The sequence below is a fragment of the Leuciscus leuciscus genome, assembly GCF_965113295.1.
Source record: "Leuciscus leuciscus genome assembly, chromosome: 25".
Taxonomy (NCBI): domain Eukaryota; kingdom Metazoa; phylum Chordata; class Actinopteri; order Cypriniformes; family Leuciscidae; genus Leuciscus; species Leuciscus leuciscus.
Window position 1 is genome coordinate 18,990,880 of NC_138724.1, and position 16,811 is coordinate 19,007,690.

Consider the following 16,811-nt stretch of genomic DNA (forward strand, 5'->3'; position numbering starts at 1 on the left):
GTCTTTTTTTTATTGTTTTATGCTTTTGGTAGTACAATGCAAAGTATACTGTCTATATAATTATCTTAAAACAAAATCTCAGCAGGCTTCTCCAATTTTATTTTCTAAGCCTGCTTTTATTAATAAGATTATTAAGCTGGCAAAGAGTAATTTGACAAATGTCCTTTTAACAATTGGATACGGTGACCAGATGCTTCAGATTACTTTTTGTAATCAATTGGCCGTAGCCAATATCCGATCTCATTCTTTAAAGCCGATAATATGATGGTCTGACCGGCTCGGAACAAAACGCCCTGCTGTCACACAGTCTCCAGAGCTCATTCAATCATGGAGAGCATCACGACAACAGGTTTGGCCATGACGGTACAACCTACTATTTTTCCACGCGTGGGTTACAGCATACTTTCATACCTCATGTTTATAAACACTGTACTTTCTGTGTTTAATAACTTGTTGGTAATTGGCGTAATGCTGAAGAACATGCATTTTCTCAATGCGATGAACGTCATCATTCTCAGCCTGGCTGTGTCAGATCTTATGATTGCCACCTGCGGCTCTGCGATCGTCACCATCACAAATTATGAAGGGTCTTTCTTTTTAGGCCATGCATTCTGTGTTTTTCAAGGATTTGCTGTGAACTACTTTGGTGAGTACTGATTAAAAGGTTATTTTATTTGTTTTATGTTATATTATGTGTCCCCAAATATGTTGATGCCCTTCTGAGTGTCTGAGGATTTATTTATTTTTTTCATGTAGAGGATATAATATTTTTCCATGTATATTCTGTATATTTTCATGTGTAAAGACCCATTAATATAAAAGCCAATTATTCAATGTTATATTTAAAATAAATATTCAATATTTTTAGCATTGGACATTATATTATTTATATTATTTTCACTTTTTGAATGGGTCTTTACACATGAAAATGTAATACAATGTTTGAGGAAAATAACAAGTATTTAAAATATTTAATAATTAAAATGTTTTTTAAAAAAGAATTACAAATATTAAATATTATATGAATATTAAATGTTTAAAACTAAAATATTACATACTTATTAATGATATATTTTAAATATAACATAGAATAATTGCATTTTATAGCAAAGCTATTTCATGTGTAAAAACCCATAAAATTTGTAAATAATATTGATATTCAATATTTATACATATTAAATATTACATATGTATTAATATGATGAATTTTAAATATAAAATTTAATAATTGGCTTTTTTTAATAAATATTTTTTAAATGTCATTTATAAATATAACATTTTTTAAATGTTACATGCTTACACTAAAAAAAATTTAATTACTATTATATAATTTAAAGATAAAATTAAATAATTTACTTTTATATGAAGGCTATTATATTTTCATGAGTAAATACCCATTTAAAATGTGTGAGAAAAATATTAAGTATTTTATAATATTTTATAATAGTATTTTAAATCTTTTTTTAAAAATGGTATTTTAAAAATATTAAATAATTATAATATTAAATGTTTAATACTCAAAACATTTAATACTTTAATACTAAATAACATTATATATAGGATAACATTAAATAATTGGCATTTATATTAAGGCTATTATATTTTCATGTGTAAAGATATATAATATAATAATATAAACAGTATTTATATACATTTATTAAAAATAAAAAGTAATTATAAAAAAAATTTTTAATGACAAATATATCTTAAAGACAAGGCCTATTATATTTACAATAATTGGCTACGATTTTTATAATATCTGTACTAAAACCAATGAATGATTAAAACCGTATCTGTAAAATATGATAAAATAGTGATTAATCTCATGATTTCTGACCAGTTTTGAGTAAGCTGAATAAGCATGAAAGAAACTGTTATAACTACTGCATAAAAAAGTCTAATAAAATATATGTTGATATCTTATTTTCTAGGCCTGGTTTCATTATGCACTCTCACACTACTGGCATACGAGCGGTACAATATAGTCTGCAAACCCATGGCAGGCTTCAAGCTGAACGTCTGCAGGAGCTGCCAGGGCCTGGTGCTGGTCTGGCTCTATTGCCTCTTCTGGGCCGTCGCTCCACTGCTGGGCTGGAGCTCGTACGGGCCCGAGGGCGTCCAGACGTCCTGCTCATTGGGCTGGGAGGAGAGATCCTGGACAAACTACAGCTACCTCATCGCCTACACGCTTATGTGCTTCATATTACCCACTGCTGTCATTATATACTGCTACAGCAACGTCCTTGTGTCCATGAGGAAGGTAGGCGGCTCGCTCTTAGTTCATAGTCAATGATTCACTCATAAAAAATTCACTTGTTTCATTACTGGATCTCTGTAAAAAAAAAAAAAGATCAATAAGTTATGGCAACATATGTTTTTACATTGCTTTAACTTAAACTTAAAATAACGTCAAAATAACTTTTGTGTTATACAAGATTAAACTAAATTTTTAAAGTCATTTTGATGTCATTTAAAGGGATAGTTCAGTGAAGCGATGCGTTTGTGTAAGAAAAATATTAATATTTAAAACTTTATGAAGTAAAAAAAGCTTCCGGCCAAACGAATATACGGATTCAACTTAAGTCTAAGCACAACTTATGCGAGTAATGCAACGCACTGCTGATATTTACTCTAGGCCATGACGCACTACGTACTTCCGACATCACAAGTTGCGTAAGTTAAGCTTTGGGCGCGTAAGTAGAGTGCGTTTGGCCAGAAACTAGAATTTTACTTTGTAACGTGTTAAATATGAATATTTTTCTTACACAAATGCATCGCTTCACTTCAGAAGGCATTTATTAACCCCCCGGAGCAGTGTGGAGCACTTTTATGATTGATGAATGCACTTTTATGGACTTCAAAACAGAAGCAGCCATTCACTGTCATTATAAAGCTTGGAAGAGCCAGGACATTTTTTAATATAACTGATTGTATTCGTCTGAAAGAAGAATGTCATATACACCTAGGATGACTTGAGGGTGAGTAAATCATGGGCTAATTTAAATTTTTGGGTAAACTATCCCTTTAAGTTGAAATGACTTAAACATCCAAGTTGATTGTACTTAAAAATTCAAGGCAGGAACTTTTTTTTTTTAATCTCTTTAAAAAAAAGAGATTAATCTCTTGAATGAATATTTTTATTTTGTCACCACATACTGATGTAACTATGTAATTGATATACAGTCTTTATTTGAAGTGTCAAGCTACTTTCAAAAGGTGATTTACTCTATTTTGATCGCTACCATAGACATCCGTGTTTATATCCAAACTATGATCTTTTAAAGTACTTCTCATATCACTGCAAATGACACTCCATCATTTCAGATCAACAAAAGCATTGAACTTCAAGGAGGAAAAAAATGCCTGGAGGACAACGAGCATGCGGTACGGATGGTCCTGGCCATGATCGTCTCCTTCTTCATCTGCTGGTTGCCTTACACCGCCATCTCTGTGGTTGTGGTTGTGAATCCAGAGATCTACATCCCACCTCTGGTCGCCACCATGCCAATGTACTTCGCCAAAACCAGCCCGGTCTACAATCCCATCATCTACTTCCTTACTAACAAACAGGTCTGTTTCATGTGCCCGCATCATCTTCGACAGAATGCATTGGTATTTATATACAGGGCAACACTGTGCAACGAAACGCTCCAGTCATTCTCTGAAATGTGTTTGTCCAGTTCCGAGAGTCCTCTCTGGAAATCCTGTCCTGTGGTCGATACATCCCTCGTGACACTGCTGCTGTAATGATGAGCCAAAGCAGGGTTATTCCAGTCTGATCTGAGGTCTGTCAATGTGAATCATTGTGTATTACTGTTTAGCAATTATAAAATTATACATACGTTTAAATGACAAAAATCCAAGTTGATTTGTACTTAAACATTTATGGCAGCAACTTTTTTTTACAGTGTATATATGCCAAAACGATATCAAAATGCGGAGCAGTAACCTGATAAGGTTAAAAGGGAGCATCTTAATCTCATAATTAGTGTGTAAAACCTTTCCCAAATTAATCTCCTCAAAATAAGATTACTGATGTGATCACTATGACAATAAGAGCATAGACTACAGCCTTAATTAAAGACCAGTGCTTGTTATGACTATATTCTCTATTCAAAATAACGACTCACTTCTCTTAACTCAGTTCAAACGTTTAGACCTTTAAGAAATCAACAAATGAATAAAACCTTTAAAGAGCAGAAATAAAGGGCAAAATAATAAAAATCAGCGTTTGTGCTGTAATTGGCATTGTTCCGGTCTGGAGATAACATATGGAACCAGCAAATTGCCTAAAACAAAAGCATCCCTGGTGACCATCAGCCCTGCAGGGTGTTAATTGAAAAACGCAAACAAATGGAGAACCATGGTAATGATGAGGGTTAAAATAAAGGGCTTTATTAGCTACTACATACTCTCAAAAAGCAAGAGACAAGAGATGGAGTAAAACTATAAGGTGCAACTTTATTCATAGAAATCGATATGTGATATAAAAAGACATGGAATTAGCTGTTATTTGACTGGAGATGAGAAGTAATTCCACCGTTGTTTGGGGACAAGTGAACAACACATGGCGAGACACTATAGAAGTTGCATTTGCGGCTGCCAATTGTCTAGTTTTGCTGGTGACTTTACACGTAGGAATTCTCGCCAACTTGTTCGTGGCGTGGGCCGTGCACCACCAGAAGTCTCTCCAGACGTCCAACAACGCGCTCCTGGTGAATCTGGCCGTCATTGACTTCCTGCGATGCGCCGTTGACTGCCCGTTGCTCCTCAGCATTGTTTTGGGCGCTCGCGACGCGGCGCGAGACCTCGGACTGCTTTTCTGCAGCGCGCAGATCGCGTCGTTTTCTCTCATCTGTTGCGTGCAGTTGCTCACGCTGGCGTGCATCAGCGCCGAGCGATATCAAGCCATTGCGCATCCGTTTAAAAGCGCCGAGAGCAGAAAACGCGTAACGGTGTGGATCCTCTTGACCTGGCTGGCTCCGATCTCCATATCGGTCATTTGCGTGATATTTGCGAAAGACTCGCCGGTGTACGTAAGATGCAGAGGCTTACGGATGGAGACTTTCGACTCTTACGACACGTTTGGACTTTATATTTTGACTCCCGTCTGGTGCGTTTGTTTGACGGTCATCGTTGGATTCTACGGCCGCATTTTCCTGTTGGTTAGAGCGCACGGTCGGAAAATATTCGATAAGGGTTCGCTTCCACCACCTGATAAGAAGAAACAGGATAAAAAGCAAAAACAGGAGGAAACAAAGAATAGTATTAAAAATGAAACAGGAAATACACAGACAATCGATACTGGTAATTTAAAACCCAATGAAAAAGAGCCGTCTGGAGAAAATATCCAACAATATTTACATCCAACATCTGAGGAACTTCCCACAACAACTGTGACTGACTATTTAAATATAAACGAACCAGAGATTGTGACTGAAAAATCCATGAACGAACTTCCCAATGAAACACCACAGGTTCTAGAAGGTATTGTGGAACCAAACGACCACCAAGATACTCCATCGGCCAATGAAGAAGTTGGTGCTGTAGAGTCAAGCAAGGTTACTGATGGAGAAGTTTCTGGAGAGTCAACTAATGGAGAAGAGGGTGATGAAGACCCAATTGACCATCTAGATACAACTTCAGAAACTTCTCCATCAACCAATGAAGATGGTACTGTTGAGACAAGCGCTCCACAAGATATTACTGAAACTTCTCCAGCATCAGGAAATGGAGAAGGTGCTGAAGAGCAAAGCGCTCCTCAAGAAGCCGCTGCAGAAACGTCTCCAGCATCAACTGGAGAAACCACAGCTGCTCCACAGGAGGAGGAGGAGGAGGTGGTTGGTGCTGTCTGTATGATGCCGTCTCTCGCTCAGAGAGAAAGAGGAAACGCCAAGAAGGAGAGCAAACTGGCCAAGCGCTCCGGATACATCATCTTCACCTTCCTCATATTTTGGATCCCGCTAATTGCGACAGTGGTCTTGAATCACTTCTATTACAGAGATGGCAATCTAACAGTGAGTTGAGTTGCGAGATAATATAATTTGTCTTACAATTTAAATGACAGCACACTTATTTACATGAGAAAACTGCGTTAACCTAATCCTTGAAGGAGGCATTTATGTCTAGCTCAACTCTTTTCATCCATACTGCAAAAATAAATAAATAAAATAAATATCAATATTAAAGATTCAAGATTTTGCATTGAAATGTAAACCTGCACTGTAAAAAAAGTATATGATCAATACCTTATGACAAATGTTTTTACATGGCTTTAACTCATCAAAATAAGTTAAACAATTTTCAACTTCTTTAAGTTATACAAGATTCAACTAATTTCATTCATCATGTAATTTAAGTTGAAATGACTTAAACATGCAAGTTGATTGTACTTAAAAAAATTAATTATGGAAGATATGAGTGTTTGTTCTAGAAAATAATACTGATTTTATTTATTTATTTATTTATTTAGAAGTGCATTGACCATACTGCCAAGTTTAATGGGTATCATCCAGTAGCTATAACACAGTTATTAATGTGTTTCAGGTGGATGTTTTTCGGGAGCTGGAGATTTTAACAGTGTCTTTGGTCTGCATGACATCCCTCACTAACCCCATCATCTACGCAGCGGTCAACCCTCAGTTCCGCACAGAATTTCACAATCTGAAGACGAAATGGAAAGCATTTTTTACACATTCATAGAGTTTTATACTCTTTTGACTTTTACTTGTGGGGTCATCAGAGCTTTGAACACACTATGCCAAACACTTCTGTCTGATGTTGACTATTTGCGTTTATCCGCTGTTGTGTTGTCCTGTGCCTTTGGCCACAAACTGAATTAGGTAATGCTTTCCTAAAGCTTAAGATATGTTAAAACTGTTCATTGAATGAAATAAGTAATATTTATAAGCTGCATTTTGGTACCTTTAAAATCCAGTACATTCTAGTAAATTATTATTTTATAAAAACATTTTCAGGTTTAACCTTTTAAAAATGTTGGCACTGGTTCAAAATTTGAGCTTGAGCAATATCTGTGATTGCTACTCACAAATAAAATGTGAAATCCAGCATTTATAATGTATAATCTTGTACATCAATTGTTCCCCCAAAAAAATCCAAACACTGATTTTGTTTATTTTAATGTTTTTATTTTATTTTATTTAATCAACCTCTTCAAGGCAACAGTACCGGACAGATTGTTCCACACACTTACTCCAGAGATTTATCCTAAACTTCATCTATTTTAAAATATAGAAAATAAGACAAGTTGTTAAAATAGTTATATCACAAATATACTTTTTAGACTTCTGTTTAAAAAGACATATTATAGACAGTAAGAACAACAGGTCAGTGCAACAAATCAAATTGTCACCTCAAATCGCAAATATTTTAAATAATGGCATCTATACTATGATTTCAAATACGTGGTTAAGTAACTGATGGTTCATCATTAGGGCCTGTACAAACACCCAGCTGCACACTAACTAAAACTGGATTCTTTTTAGCAAAATACCAAATATGTTTCATAATAAAATAGTTGTAACTTATTATTTATGTACACTCCAAAATAATTTATTGTGCGCCCCATTTTTATTAAAATAATAAATCCATCTATTATCACAAGTAGTCTTCTGTACTTCTGCATAGTAAAGTGCTAAATCGGATCAGCTTCTTGTTGAACAGAACAGAAAAGAATTGTTACTGATGTACCAAAGAGTAAAATGTTATGAATAGTGATAGTCTAAAACACACAGTAAAGCTAACATTAATTTGAAACCATAAACAGTGTTTCACATTCTGTAAATTTCATAACGAATGCATTGTGCTGAAATGTCTTTGCCTCTCAACAACCAGCGGGAGACGGAGCAAAAAAATACATCGCCAACAGGATGAGATACACCACCACAAGAGCAGTACCTGTAATACACACACACACACACACACACACACACACACACACACACACACACACACACACACACACACACACACACACACACACACACACACACACACACACACACACACACACACACACACACACACACACACACACACACACACACACACACACACACACACACACACACACACACACACAGAGAGAGAGTTTTAACAATTTACAAAACTAATTCAAATCAATATGATGAACAAAGAAAGAGCAGTGAAGGAGATTGTGGTACAAATTATGAAAACAAAAAAAGTAGTGTCCATAATCACAAATAGCTTTTTGTAATGATGATTTTTATTTATTTTTTTGGTTTAATTAAAATATATATTTTTTGTTTGTATAAAATAAATAAAAATGATACATTATTATTTTTGTGGAAACTGTAATGTATTTTTTTTTTTCAGGATTCTTTGAATAGAAAGTAAAAAACCCCAGCATTTATTAAAAGTAGACTGTTTTTGTAACATTATAAAAGTGTTTCCTGTCACTTTTTATCAATTTACTGCATCCTTGCTAAATCAAAGTATTAATTTCTTTCAAAAAAGAAAAATCTTACTGATCCCAACATTTTTAACGATGGTGTCGTTTTTGAGCAGGAGTCTACAACTTTTTGTAATGAAGAGCCAGAACTGGATGTCTTAATTCTTGGTAAGGTTCCTAACCCCTTGATTTACAGAATATTTAGCTTATTACCTTGAAAGTAATCAGACTTTCCGTCCATAAAACTATAATTCACAACGATGACGCTAAAGATGCTGGCCCACAGATGCAGGTCGCTGAAGATGAGTACAAAGCCAACATCCTGTCACAGAAAGATGATTAGGAAAACACATTGACATATAGCCATCAGTGAGCTAACTTTGAGTGTATGTAGCATGTGTGCATAATATCTCACATAAAAGACGTTGAATAAAACCAGGATGGGGATTTGAATCATGCACACCTGCACCGCAATGCAGCTTCCAACCTCGAAACTGGGAGAAAACAACAAAACGATTGTATTTTTAGTATACAAGACCAGATTAAACCAGCCAGGGATTGAATGAATGATTCCATTGTTTTTTCATGATGCCTATATGTATGTATTACAATATGGTGTTCCTGAACAAACTGACCTCAAACTGATTTGATTCTGAAGAGCAAACTGGACTCCATTGACGATTTCTGGGATTTCAGGGATCATGGCCAAAAGAGTCACACCTATGAAATACTGAGATGAAGAGTTGGGATCATAATCCATTAATATTGAGCTGATATTTACCGTCTGACTGATTTACTGCAGTATTAACCTGAGAAACAGACGAGCGGTTGAGTATGGGCTGAATGTGTTCGGTGGTCAGATCGGCACATGCGGACATCAGCACTGTGGCAATGATGAGGATAAGCAAAGCTCTCCAACGGGACCAGTGCACAGACGCTCCAAGATGACCTGCTGTGAACACACACATTGTGTTTCAAATCATTTTGCAGATCTCCAATGTTCCTAAATTAAATTTCTAATAATCACTACACCCTAACACCCTAAAAATACATTATTTAGCTTCCTTATGAAGTTTTGGTGGTCGGTTCAAAGCTTCGCATTAGTAATTTTATTGCAAGGTTTAGCAAACTCACCCGTTCCGTCTCCAACGTGGATGTCGTAGATGTGTGAATGTGTTTTAAGAGTAAAGATGAGGCCGATGATATAGGATACGGGCAGTAGAACGGAAATGGTGTACACTAGAGGCCTGAGAAAACAGACACGGCAACAGCCACAACAAAACTATATTAACGTTACAAAAAATATGAATAATTAATCCTTTTTAAAATTATAATTATTATTTATATAATAATAAGCTACTGTTTACAAAGTACTGAGTATACAAAATGCTCACACTATGAACTTACTCAATGTGACTGTGAAACAAGCTGTAGTTGTTTTCACTCTAGTGGACCAGAGAGAAAAAAACGTGCAGAAAATGGCTTGATGTTTCACTCTCCGGTGTCATGTTTTACATTTCTACGTGATGCATGTTTGAAATCTCACCAGGTCGTAGTGGCAGTTTTTGCACATGAAGGATCCGCTGCTGTTGGTTCCTGTAGAGTTGGTACAGTCCTCACACACTATATTCCCATAGGCTTTGGAGAAGAGTGTAGGGGCAAACACTCCTACAGAGACCACAGTGGGAAATTATGGAGCTACAATAGTCTCAAAATGTATTGATTTAATGAAATATGATTAATTGCTATGATTCAAGCTAATTCACATTCACACAAAAAAGCAAACAGCCTTTCACAAACTTAAACTTTCACAAAATACAATTTGGTTGTGCATTTGCAAATCATATTTTGTGAATATGAATAAGGTTATGAGTTTGTGAATTGCTATTTGCAAGTATATATAAACCTTTTTTGTGTGAATGTGAATTAGCTTACGCATTAAATGCCATTTCACATTGCCTTTAATTACTACAGGAGAGAAGCGCAATAACAAGCAGATTTCTGCTGACTCATCTTACCCCCTATTGATATGAAGAGCAGAGAGGAGCTGACCCCCGCCGAGCGACTGTTAAACCTCTGCTCTCTGTGCCTGAGTCCTCCGATTATCATACAGATCCCCTGAGACAGACACAGATATAACAGTCGTCTACTGCACACTTTGCAGATTTAAGATCCTCTGTAAGGTAACGTATGGAAGCCTGTTTCCGCCACAGAATAAAATAAAATAAAACGAAGTTTGTCACATTTCTGACTTTTTTTTCCCTCTCAATTCAGAGTTTAGGCTATATCTTACAATTCTGAGAAATAAACTCATAATTAGAGATAGATAGAGATATCAATAGAGATATAAATTCGCTGTTTCAAGAAAAAAAGTCAGAATTGAGAGTTTATATCTTGCAATTCTGACTTTTTTATTAGAATTGTGAGATATAAAATCGCAATTTGGAGAAAAAAGTCAGAATTGAGAGATAAAAAGTCAAAATTACCTTTTTTAATATTCATTTAATCTTACAATTCTGACTTTTTTTCTCACAATTCTAAGTTTATATATATATCACAATTCTGAGGGAAAAAAGTCAGAATTGCAGGGAATAAAGTATTCTGAGCATTAAGGTCGAATTGACCATTTCGCAAAGACAAGCGACGGCGCTCTCACGCCACACCATGTTCATGTTCCATGTAGAGCACACTGACAATGCGCTGACAGATCAGGTTACTTTTGATTTGAAGTTTGATAGAAAGTCTCACCTTTGAAATTTGGTCATTTTTTAAAGAAATTGTGGCTCTTTAATGTGCCTGACAGATCGCTGTAGAGTCTCAGTTAAAGCTGCTCGTGAACCGATCATCTCTTCCTTCTAGTTCATTTATAGTTTCAAATAAACAAGAATGAACATAAGAAGGAATGTTGTTTTAACTGTGGAAAGACATCAGTACACTCTGTTTTTCAAGTTCAAATTCTCCAACGTTAATCTACTAACTCTCCTGACTGCTTTGTCGGACAAAAATGGCGGATTCGGTGGATGGCGGAACTCTGAGTTTATATCTCACAATTCATACTTTTTTCCCCAATTCGGAGTTTATATCTCACAATTCTTACTTTTTTCCTCACAATTCCAAGTTTCTCACAATTCTTTTTTTTTCTCGGAATTCTGAGTTTATATCTCACAATTCTTACTTTCCCCCCAATTCTGAGTTTATATCTCACAATTCATACTTTTTTACCAATTCCGAGTTTATATCTCACAATTCATACTTTTTTCCTCACAATTCCAAGTTTGTCACAGTTCTTTTTTTTTCTCGGAATTCTGAGTTTATATCTCACAATTCTTACTTTTCTTCTCTTGCAATTCTAAATTTAAAAAGTAGCAATTCCCTCACCTTTTTTGTTAATTACCTTTATTCATTCCTAATTATATGAACAAAAAAGTCTGAATTCCAAGATAAAAACTCTGAATTAAAAGTCTGAGTTGTGGGATATAAACTCGCAATTCTGAGAAAAACAGTAAGAAAGTATGAATTCTGAGATTACCTCTTTAATTTTTTTATTCCATGATGGAATCAAGCTTTCATAGTAACGGATGACATACTGGTATGAAGAGGATGCAGCCCAGCAGGGTTCCAGTAAGAGCCGCCTTCACTATCTCCTGCAGGCACTTATTTCCCTGGTGGTGACCTCTGAGCAATGCTGTGATGTAAAAGGTCAACTCTGTGATGGAACCGAATGTTGCGTTCACCACGGCCCCGACAGCAAAGTTACTCTGAGCGGAAATACTGAGAATAGAGATCAGCAATTAGATACTGCATTAATGTTGATCTCAAAGGTATTGGTGAAGTTCTGGTGTTGTGCTGGAGTAACTGCTCACCTTGCGATGCCCATGCCAATATAATACGACAGTGGAATGATGGAGCTGACTGCTGTGGCGAACTTGACTTCTGAGCTGGCAAACTGGTTTGTTTTGTCCACGTAACCAATTATTAGTGACACTATAACTAATGGTAAGAGATCTAAAGTAACTCAATGTAAGGAAAATGGCAAAAAACCCAGTAAAGAGTAAATCTTTTTCCACAAACATATAAGGCAGCACTGTTTTCAACATTGATAATAATAAGAAATGTTTCTTGAGCATCGAATCAGCATATTAGAATGAACCCTGAAGGATCATGTGACACTGAAGACTGGAGTAATGATGCTGAAAATGCAATAAATTATTTTAATACATCAAATATTTTTGATCAAATAAATGTAGCCTTGTTGAGCAAAGAGACTTTTGGACATTGGTGTAGTACTACATGCAAACTGACAACAATTTTCTGAATATCAGCATTAAAGAATAACAGATTTAAACTTCTGTGTTTATAGTTTTGTTGTAGGATACTGACAGCAAAAACATTGATCCCATCCACTGTGTATTTATAGTAGTAGAGATTCACTGCATGGTAGCAGCATAGAATGACTTGGCCTTCATTCTCCTGAGCCTAAAAATAAGAATAAAAATCTGTTAAATTGTGTAAATTAAAAAATATGAAACACGGTTTTAATCAGTATTAATTCACAGATGGCAAGACCAATGGCAGATGGTCCTCAGTGGATTTCATAATCATAGTGCAGTGCCCTCACCTCCGTGGCGTGGCTGATGTGAATGTGTTCGGGGGGCATGAGCAGGATGGTGTGTATGGTCTTGGCGCTCATCTTGGCCACAGGAATGGTGAAAACCAGCAGCCAGGAGATCAGACACACTACAGAGTGTGTGACGACGAGGAGAGGATAACCCACAAACAGCCATGCATATGTTCTCAAGCGCCGCTGAAATCATATGAGATCCACATTATGGGAAAGCTGGAATCTAGTGACATCAGTACAAAATCTAAAGGGAAAAATACAAAAATGCTAGAAATGGTGTATCGGGAGGTAATATTCTCAATTAAGGACAGATGATACAGTCATGCAACAATAACTCAATGTTTGAATTATAGGCTATAACAATTTTTAAAGACATTTTGATTTTACACCACCAGACTATTTTAGTGAACTCCAAATTAGCTAAAATGGTCAAAAAATATGGGTTCAAAAGTTCGGTACGACTTTTTAACGTTTTTGAAATAAGTATCTTATGCTCACCAAAGCTGAATTTATTTGATGGAAAAATACAATAAAAACAGTAATATTGTGAAAAATATTACAACTCAAAAAACTGTTTTCTATTTTAATATATTTTAAAATGTAATTTATTCATGTGATGCTAAAGCTGAATTTTCAGCATCATTACTCCAGTCTTCAGTGTCACATGATCCTTCAGAAATCATTCTAATATGATGATTTGCTGCTCAAGAAACATTTCTGATTATTATCCATGTTGAATACAGTTGTACCGCACAATATTTTTGTTGAAATCCTGATACCTTTTTTTCAGGATTCTTAGATGAACAGAAAGTTCAAAAGAACAGCACTTATTTGAAAGAGAAATCTTTTGTTTGGTTTTTAGTTCTTAACCATTTTAATCACTTATTAGCGTATTTGTTTTTCACTAAAATAGTCTGGTGGTGTCAAAATATATATACAATGGTGGTATAAATAATATACTGTATGTAGTCTAATTAATAAATTATGTTATACAGGCTTCATTTATAATAATAATTATAGATTATTTTGATAGCATGTTACTATGACATTTGATCTAATATCTGTTTCACACTTCTCACCCAGTAGTGGTGGTCCTGTGGACTTCCTGTGGGCTCTTCTATGGTCTCCTCCACAGGTGTGGGCAGCAGGAGAGGAGAGGAAGGCTTTCCGTTCTCCTCTGCCTCTAGAGTGGAATTACCCTGGAGGATCTTCACACTGTACACTGGCACAGAGACACTGGCCTGAAAACAGCAACATTGGGTTTAATATCCTTCCAAACCACGAAAAATCCATGAAAAGGCTTGTGATGAATGCAGTATTAGCCTGATTTTCATGGAGCAGGCAAAAGAAAAGAGTCTGTGTGTGTAGAGCTGTCATAAGACTCCATGAAAAGATCAAGAGTACACAAACATACAAATATCATTTGGATATGAAACGAAACACAACCTTTGCGATTGATTTCCCAAATGGCCACAGAAAATAGCAGGACAACCTCCAGCAGAGATTCCCTGAAACAAGAAAGTGGCACTTTTGTGATCCAGGGAGAGGCAACAAGATGTGTTGATACTTATTTAGACCAATTCTTACCATAGGGGATGCCAAAAACTGTGAGGAACATTAGGACACCAACGAAGACATAAACCAGAGAGATCCACCAGCCAAACAGAAACACGTAGAGAACATTGCCAAAAGTGAACAATGAACCTGCTGAAACCCGAGAATAAAAAAGACTGATATCATTACAGTAAAGGGGAATAAACTTATGTACTGCCACATTTCTCTAATTAGTGGATTTGCTTTAGTTTTGCATCAAGAAATCATGATAATAAAACATTACATTACCTAGATGTAATATCAAAAGGCATGAGAAATAAAAAAAGTATTACATTAAATTTTTTTTTGATTGAAATATACAGTACAAGTATAAAATAGTTTAAAAGTATGATAATTTATAATAAATGTAATTAATAATTTAAGAATTTTAATAGTTTCGACTTCTTTATTTTCTATATTTTCAAATAAAAGTAATAATACAAATGAGAAGGCATATCCAAACCTTTTACTGATACTGTACATGCACTACAGAAGGAAATGAGAAGAGCTCGGTCTAACCTGAGTACGGTTTGATAACGTTCAGCTCAGAGTAAAGCTCCTTCACAATGTCCGACCTGTACTCAAAGGGCCGTTCTGTCACGTGACTCTTCCACTTCCTGAATCCAAACTTAAATAAAGAGGACAGAACGACATCAGCATCAACATTACGCTAAATTAAACTAGACATATGTGCTCAATGTACAGTTACCTTATAATTATTTGCGAGTTTTTGGGCCTCTACTTCGTTTTCAGCACTTATGGTGGTCTTGCACGGGTTCTCATCGCGTATTTCATCACCAAAGCTGCATGCTGAAAAAAGAAGAGGTATTAAAAAGTCTCAAACCAGTTCAGAAAAACCCCCTTGCTTTTATGCAAAGTGTACATGGGCTCTCACTTCTCTGTTGGTTTTTAGGAGTGTAGGAGGCGCTTGTTTGCTGTAAACAGGACTGAGCAGGACCATCGCTGGCTTCTGAATGAACGTGAGCTACACAAACCCTGTCACAGCCAGAGCCAGGCAGTTGAACTCCATCATGGTCTTCTGGAGGATCTGAGGAATTAGATGAAATCATGGAATGGTTTATTATTAAGTATTAATAAGCCAATTTTGTTATATTTTGTTATGTAATCCAATGATATTCTTACATTTTTAAATGTGACTTAAAGGGATAGTTCACCCCCCCCAAAAAAAAAATAATTGTCATGACTTACCTTCAAGTTGTTCCAAACCTGTATGGGTTTCTTTCTTCTGCTGAACACTCACACACAAAAAAAGATATTTTGAAGAATGTAGTAACCAGTCAGTTGAAGTCAATGGCTACCGTCAACTGTCTGGTTACCCACATTCTTTAAAATATATTATGTTGTGTTCAGAAGAAAGATAGGTTTGGAATATGAGGGCGAGTAAATGATGACAGAATTTAAATTTTTGGGTGAACTAACCCTTTAAGTGTCCAAATACTTTTTAGGCCAATGTATATCGAATATGCAGTATTTTCAATGAATTTTTTTACACATAAATTTGCGTGTCAACATCAACAAGTTAATTCAGATATATCCAAAGACACACCACAGAGAGGAAATAATGCATAGTAATGGGGAAGTGTGGACAAATGCGGTTTCAGAACGATTTCACAACAGAAACCTGACTGACTGCAAGTGCATTAGAAGCAATTCTTTCTTAAGAAATCCTGATTCATTTATGTCCAGGATAAATCACTATACAAGTTGAGCCATTAATGTAAAATGCAATGGACATGCATTCCTTGTTCACGTCACGTGAATTATTCGTCACGTTACATCCAGTGTTTCATATCAAAAGTCCGATTTAATTGGAGCAAATGTGCAACTGTCTGCTGTAGTAAAATAATGCATTGCACTATTGACAATTCAAGTCAGTGGATTCTTTTAGTACTGCCGTTTACATAAAATGGTCTTACTTTGTGATATTGTTTACCTTGATTTTTTGTGTCGAGTTTCCTTCTTCGTGTCTCTATATTCGTTGTCATTTCAGCTCATTGTCTTCTCGTCAATCCACGCAGTCTCGAATGATATGACAGTTCGCAGTTCTTCAGTGTGTAATAAGCTTCATGTGATTCAAACGCACTTACGCCGAGCGACCGTGTTGCCAGATCTCTCTAGAAAAATAAGCCGACAGGTCTGACTAAA

General features: G+C 35.7%; 2 protein-coding genes and 1 long non-coding RNA gene across 7 annotated transcripts; 2 read left to right on the forward strand and 1 right to left on the reverse strand.

The window, feature by feature from the left end:
• Positions 1–111: 111 nt before the first annotated feature.
• On the forward strand, positions 112–7,033 carry parietopsin. Of its 2 annotated transcripts, XM_082159928.1 has the most exons (5): positions 112–646; positions 1,932–2,260; positions 3,325–3,570; positions 3,681–3,785; positions 6,547–6,674. In XM_082159928.1, the coding sequence occupies exons 1-4, from the start codon at positions 328–330 to the stop codon at positions 3,777–3,779; spliced, it is 993 nt and encodes a 330-aa protein (XP_082016054.1). In that variant the 5' UTR covers positions 112–327; the 3' UTR covers positions 3,780–3,785; positions 6,547–6,674. The 2 variants fall into 2 exon arrangements, with proteins under 2 accessions (XP_082016054.1, XP_082016053.1); XM_082159927.1 differs by lacking the exons at positions 112–646; positions 1,932–2,260; positions 3,325–3,570; positions 3,681–3,785 and adding an exon at positions 4,148–6,017 and having other exon boundaries at positions 6,547–7,033.
• A 110-nt stretch (positions 7,034–7,143) lies between these two features.
• Positions 7,144–16,758, reverse strand: cax2 (cation/H+ exchanger protein 2). 4 transcript variants are annotated; one of them, XM_082159925.1, is made up of 20 exons: positions 16,600–16,758; positions 15,541–15,693; positions 15,355–15,455; positions 15,165–15,273; positions 14,640–14,756; positions 14,499–14,560; positions 14,132–14,293; positions 13,050–13,235; positions 12,808–12,907; positions 12,295–12,436; positions 12,019–12,202; positions 10,450–10,549; positions 9,978–10,099; positions 9,839–9,876; positions 9,566–9,678; positions 9,241–9,380; positions 9,067–9,161; positions 8,847–8,925; positions 8,645–8,753; positions 7,144–7,917 (listed from the first exon to the last, which is right to left on the reverse strand). In XM_082159925.1, exons 1-20 carry the CDS (start codon positions 16,649–16,651, stop codon positions 7,844–7,846), a joined length of 2,238 nt encoding a protein of 745 aa, XP_082016051.1. In that variant the 5' UTR covers positions 16,652–16,758; the 3' UTR covers positions 7,144–7,843. The 4 variants fall into 4 exon arrangements, with proteins under 4 accessions (XP_082016051.1, XP_082016050.1, XP_082016049.1 ...); XM_082159924.1 differs by having other exon boundaries at positions 14,640–14,759; XM_082159923.1 differs by having other exon boundaries at positions 9,241–9,383; positions 16,600–16,757.
• Positions 11,376–11,691, forward strand: LOC309490721. Its single transcript, XR_014202816.1, has 2 exons — positions 11,376–11,506; positions 11,625–11,691. It is a non-coding gene; the product is annotated as an uncharacterized lncRNA (long non-coding RNA).
• Positions 16,759–16,811: the final 53 nt, after the last annotated feature.

Coding starts and splice junctions, on each gene's coding strand:
- parietopsin (XM_082159927.1), top strand. CDS start 4,524: ATGAGAAGTAATTCCACCGTTGTTTGGGGACAAGTGAACAACACATGG. Junction 6,018..6,546: donor ACAGAGATGGCAATCTAACA/GTGAGTTGAGTT, acceptor AATGTGTTTCAG/GTGGATGTTTTTCGGGAGCT.
- cax2 (XM_082159922.1), bottom strand. CDS start 16,651: ATGACAACGAATATAGAGACACGAAGAAGGAAACTCGACACAAAAAAT. Junction 12,437..12,807: donor GATCAATGTTTTTGCTGTCA/GTATCCTACAAC, acceptor GAGTTACTTTAG/ATCTCTTACCATTAGTTATA. Junction 10,100..10,449: donor GCTCTTCATATCAATAGGGG/GTAAGATGAGTC, acceptor TGGTCTCTGTAG/GAGTGTTTGCCCCTACACTC.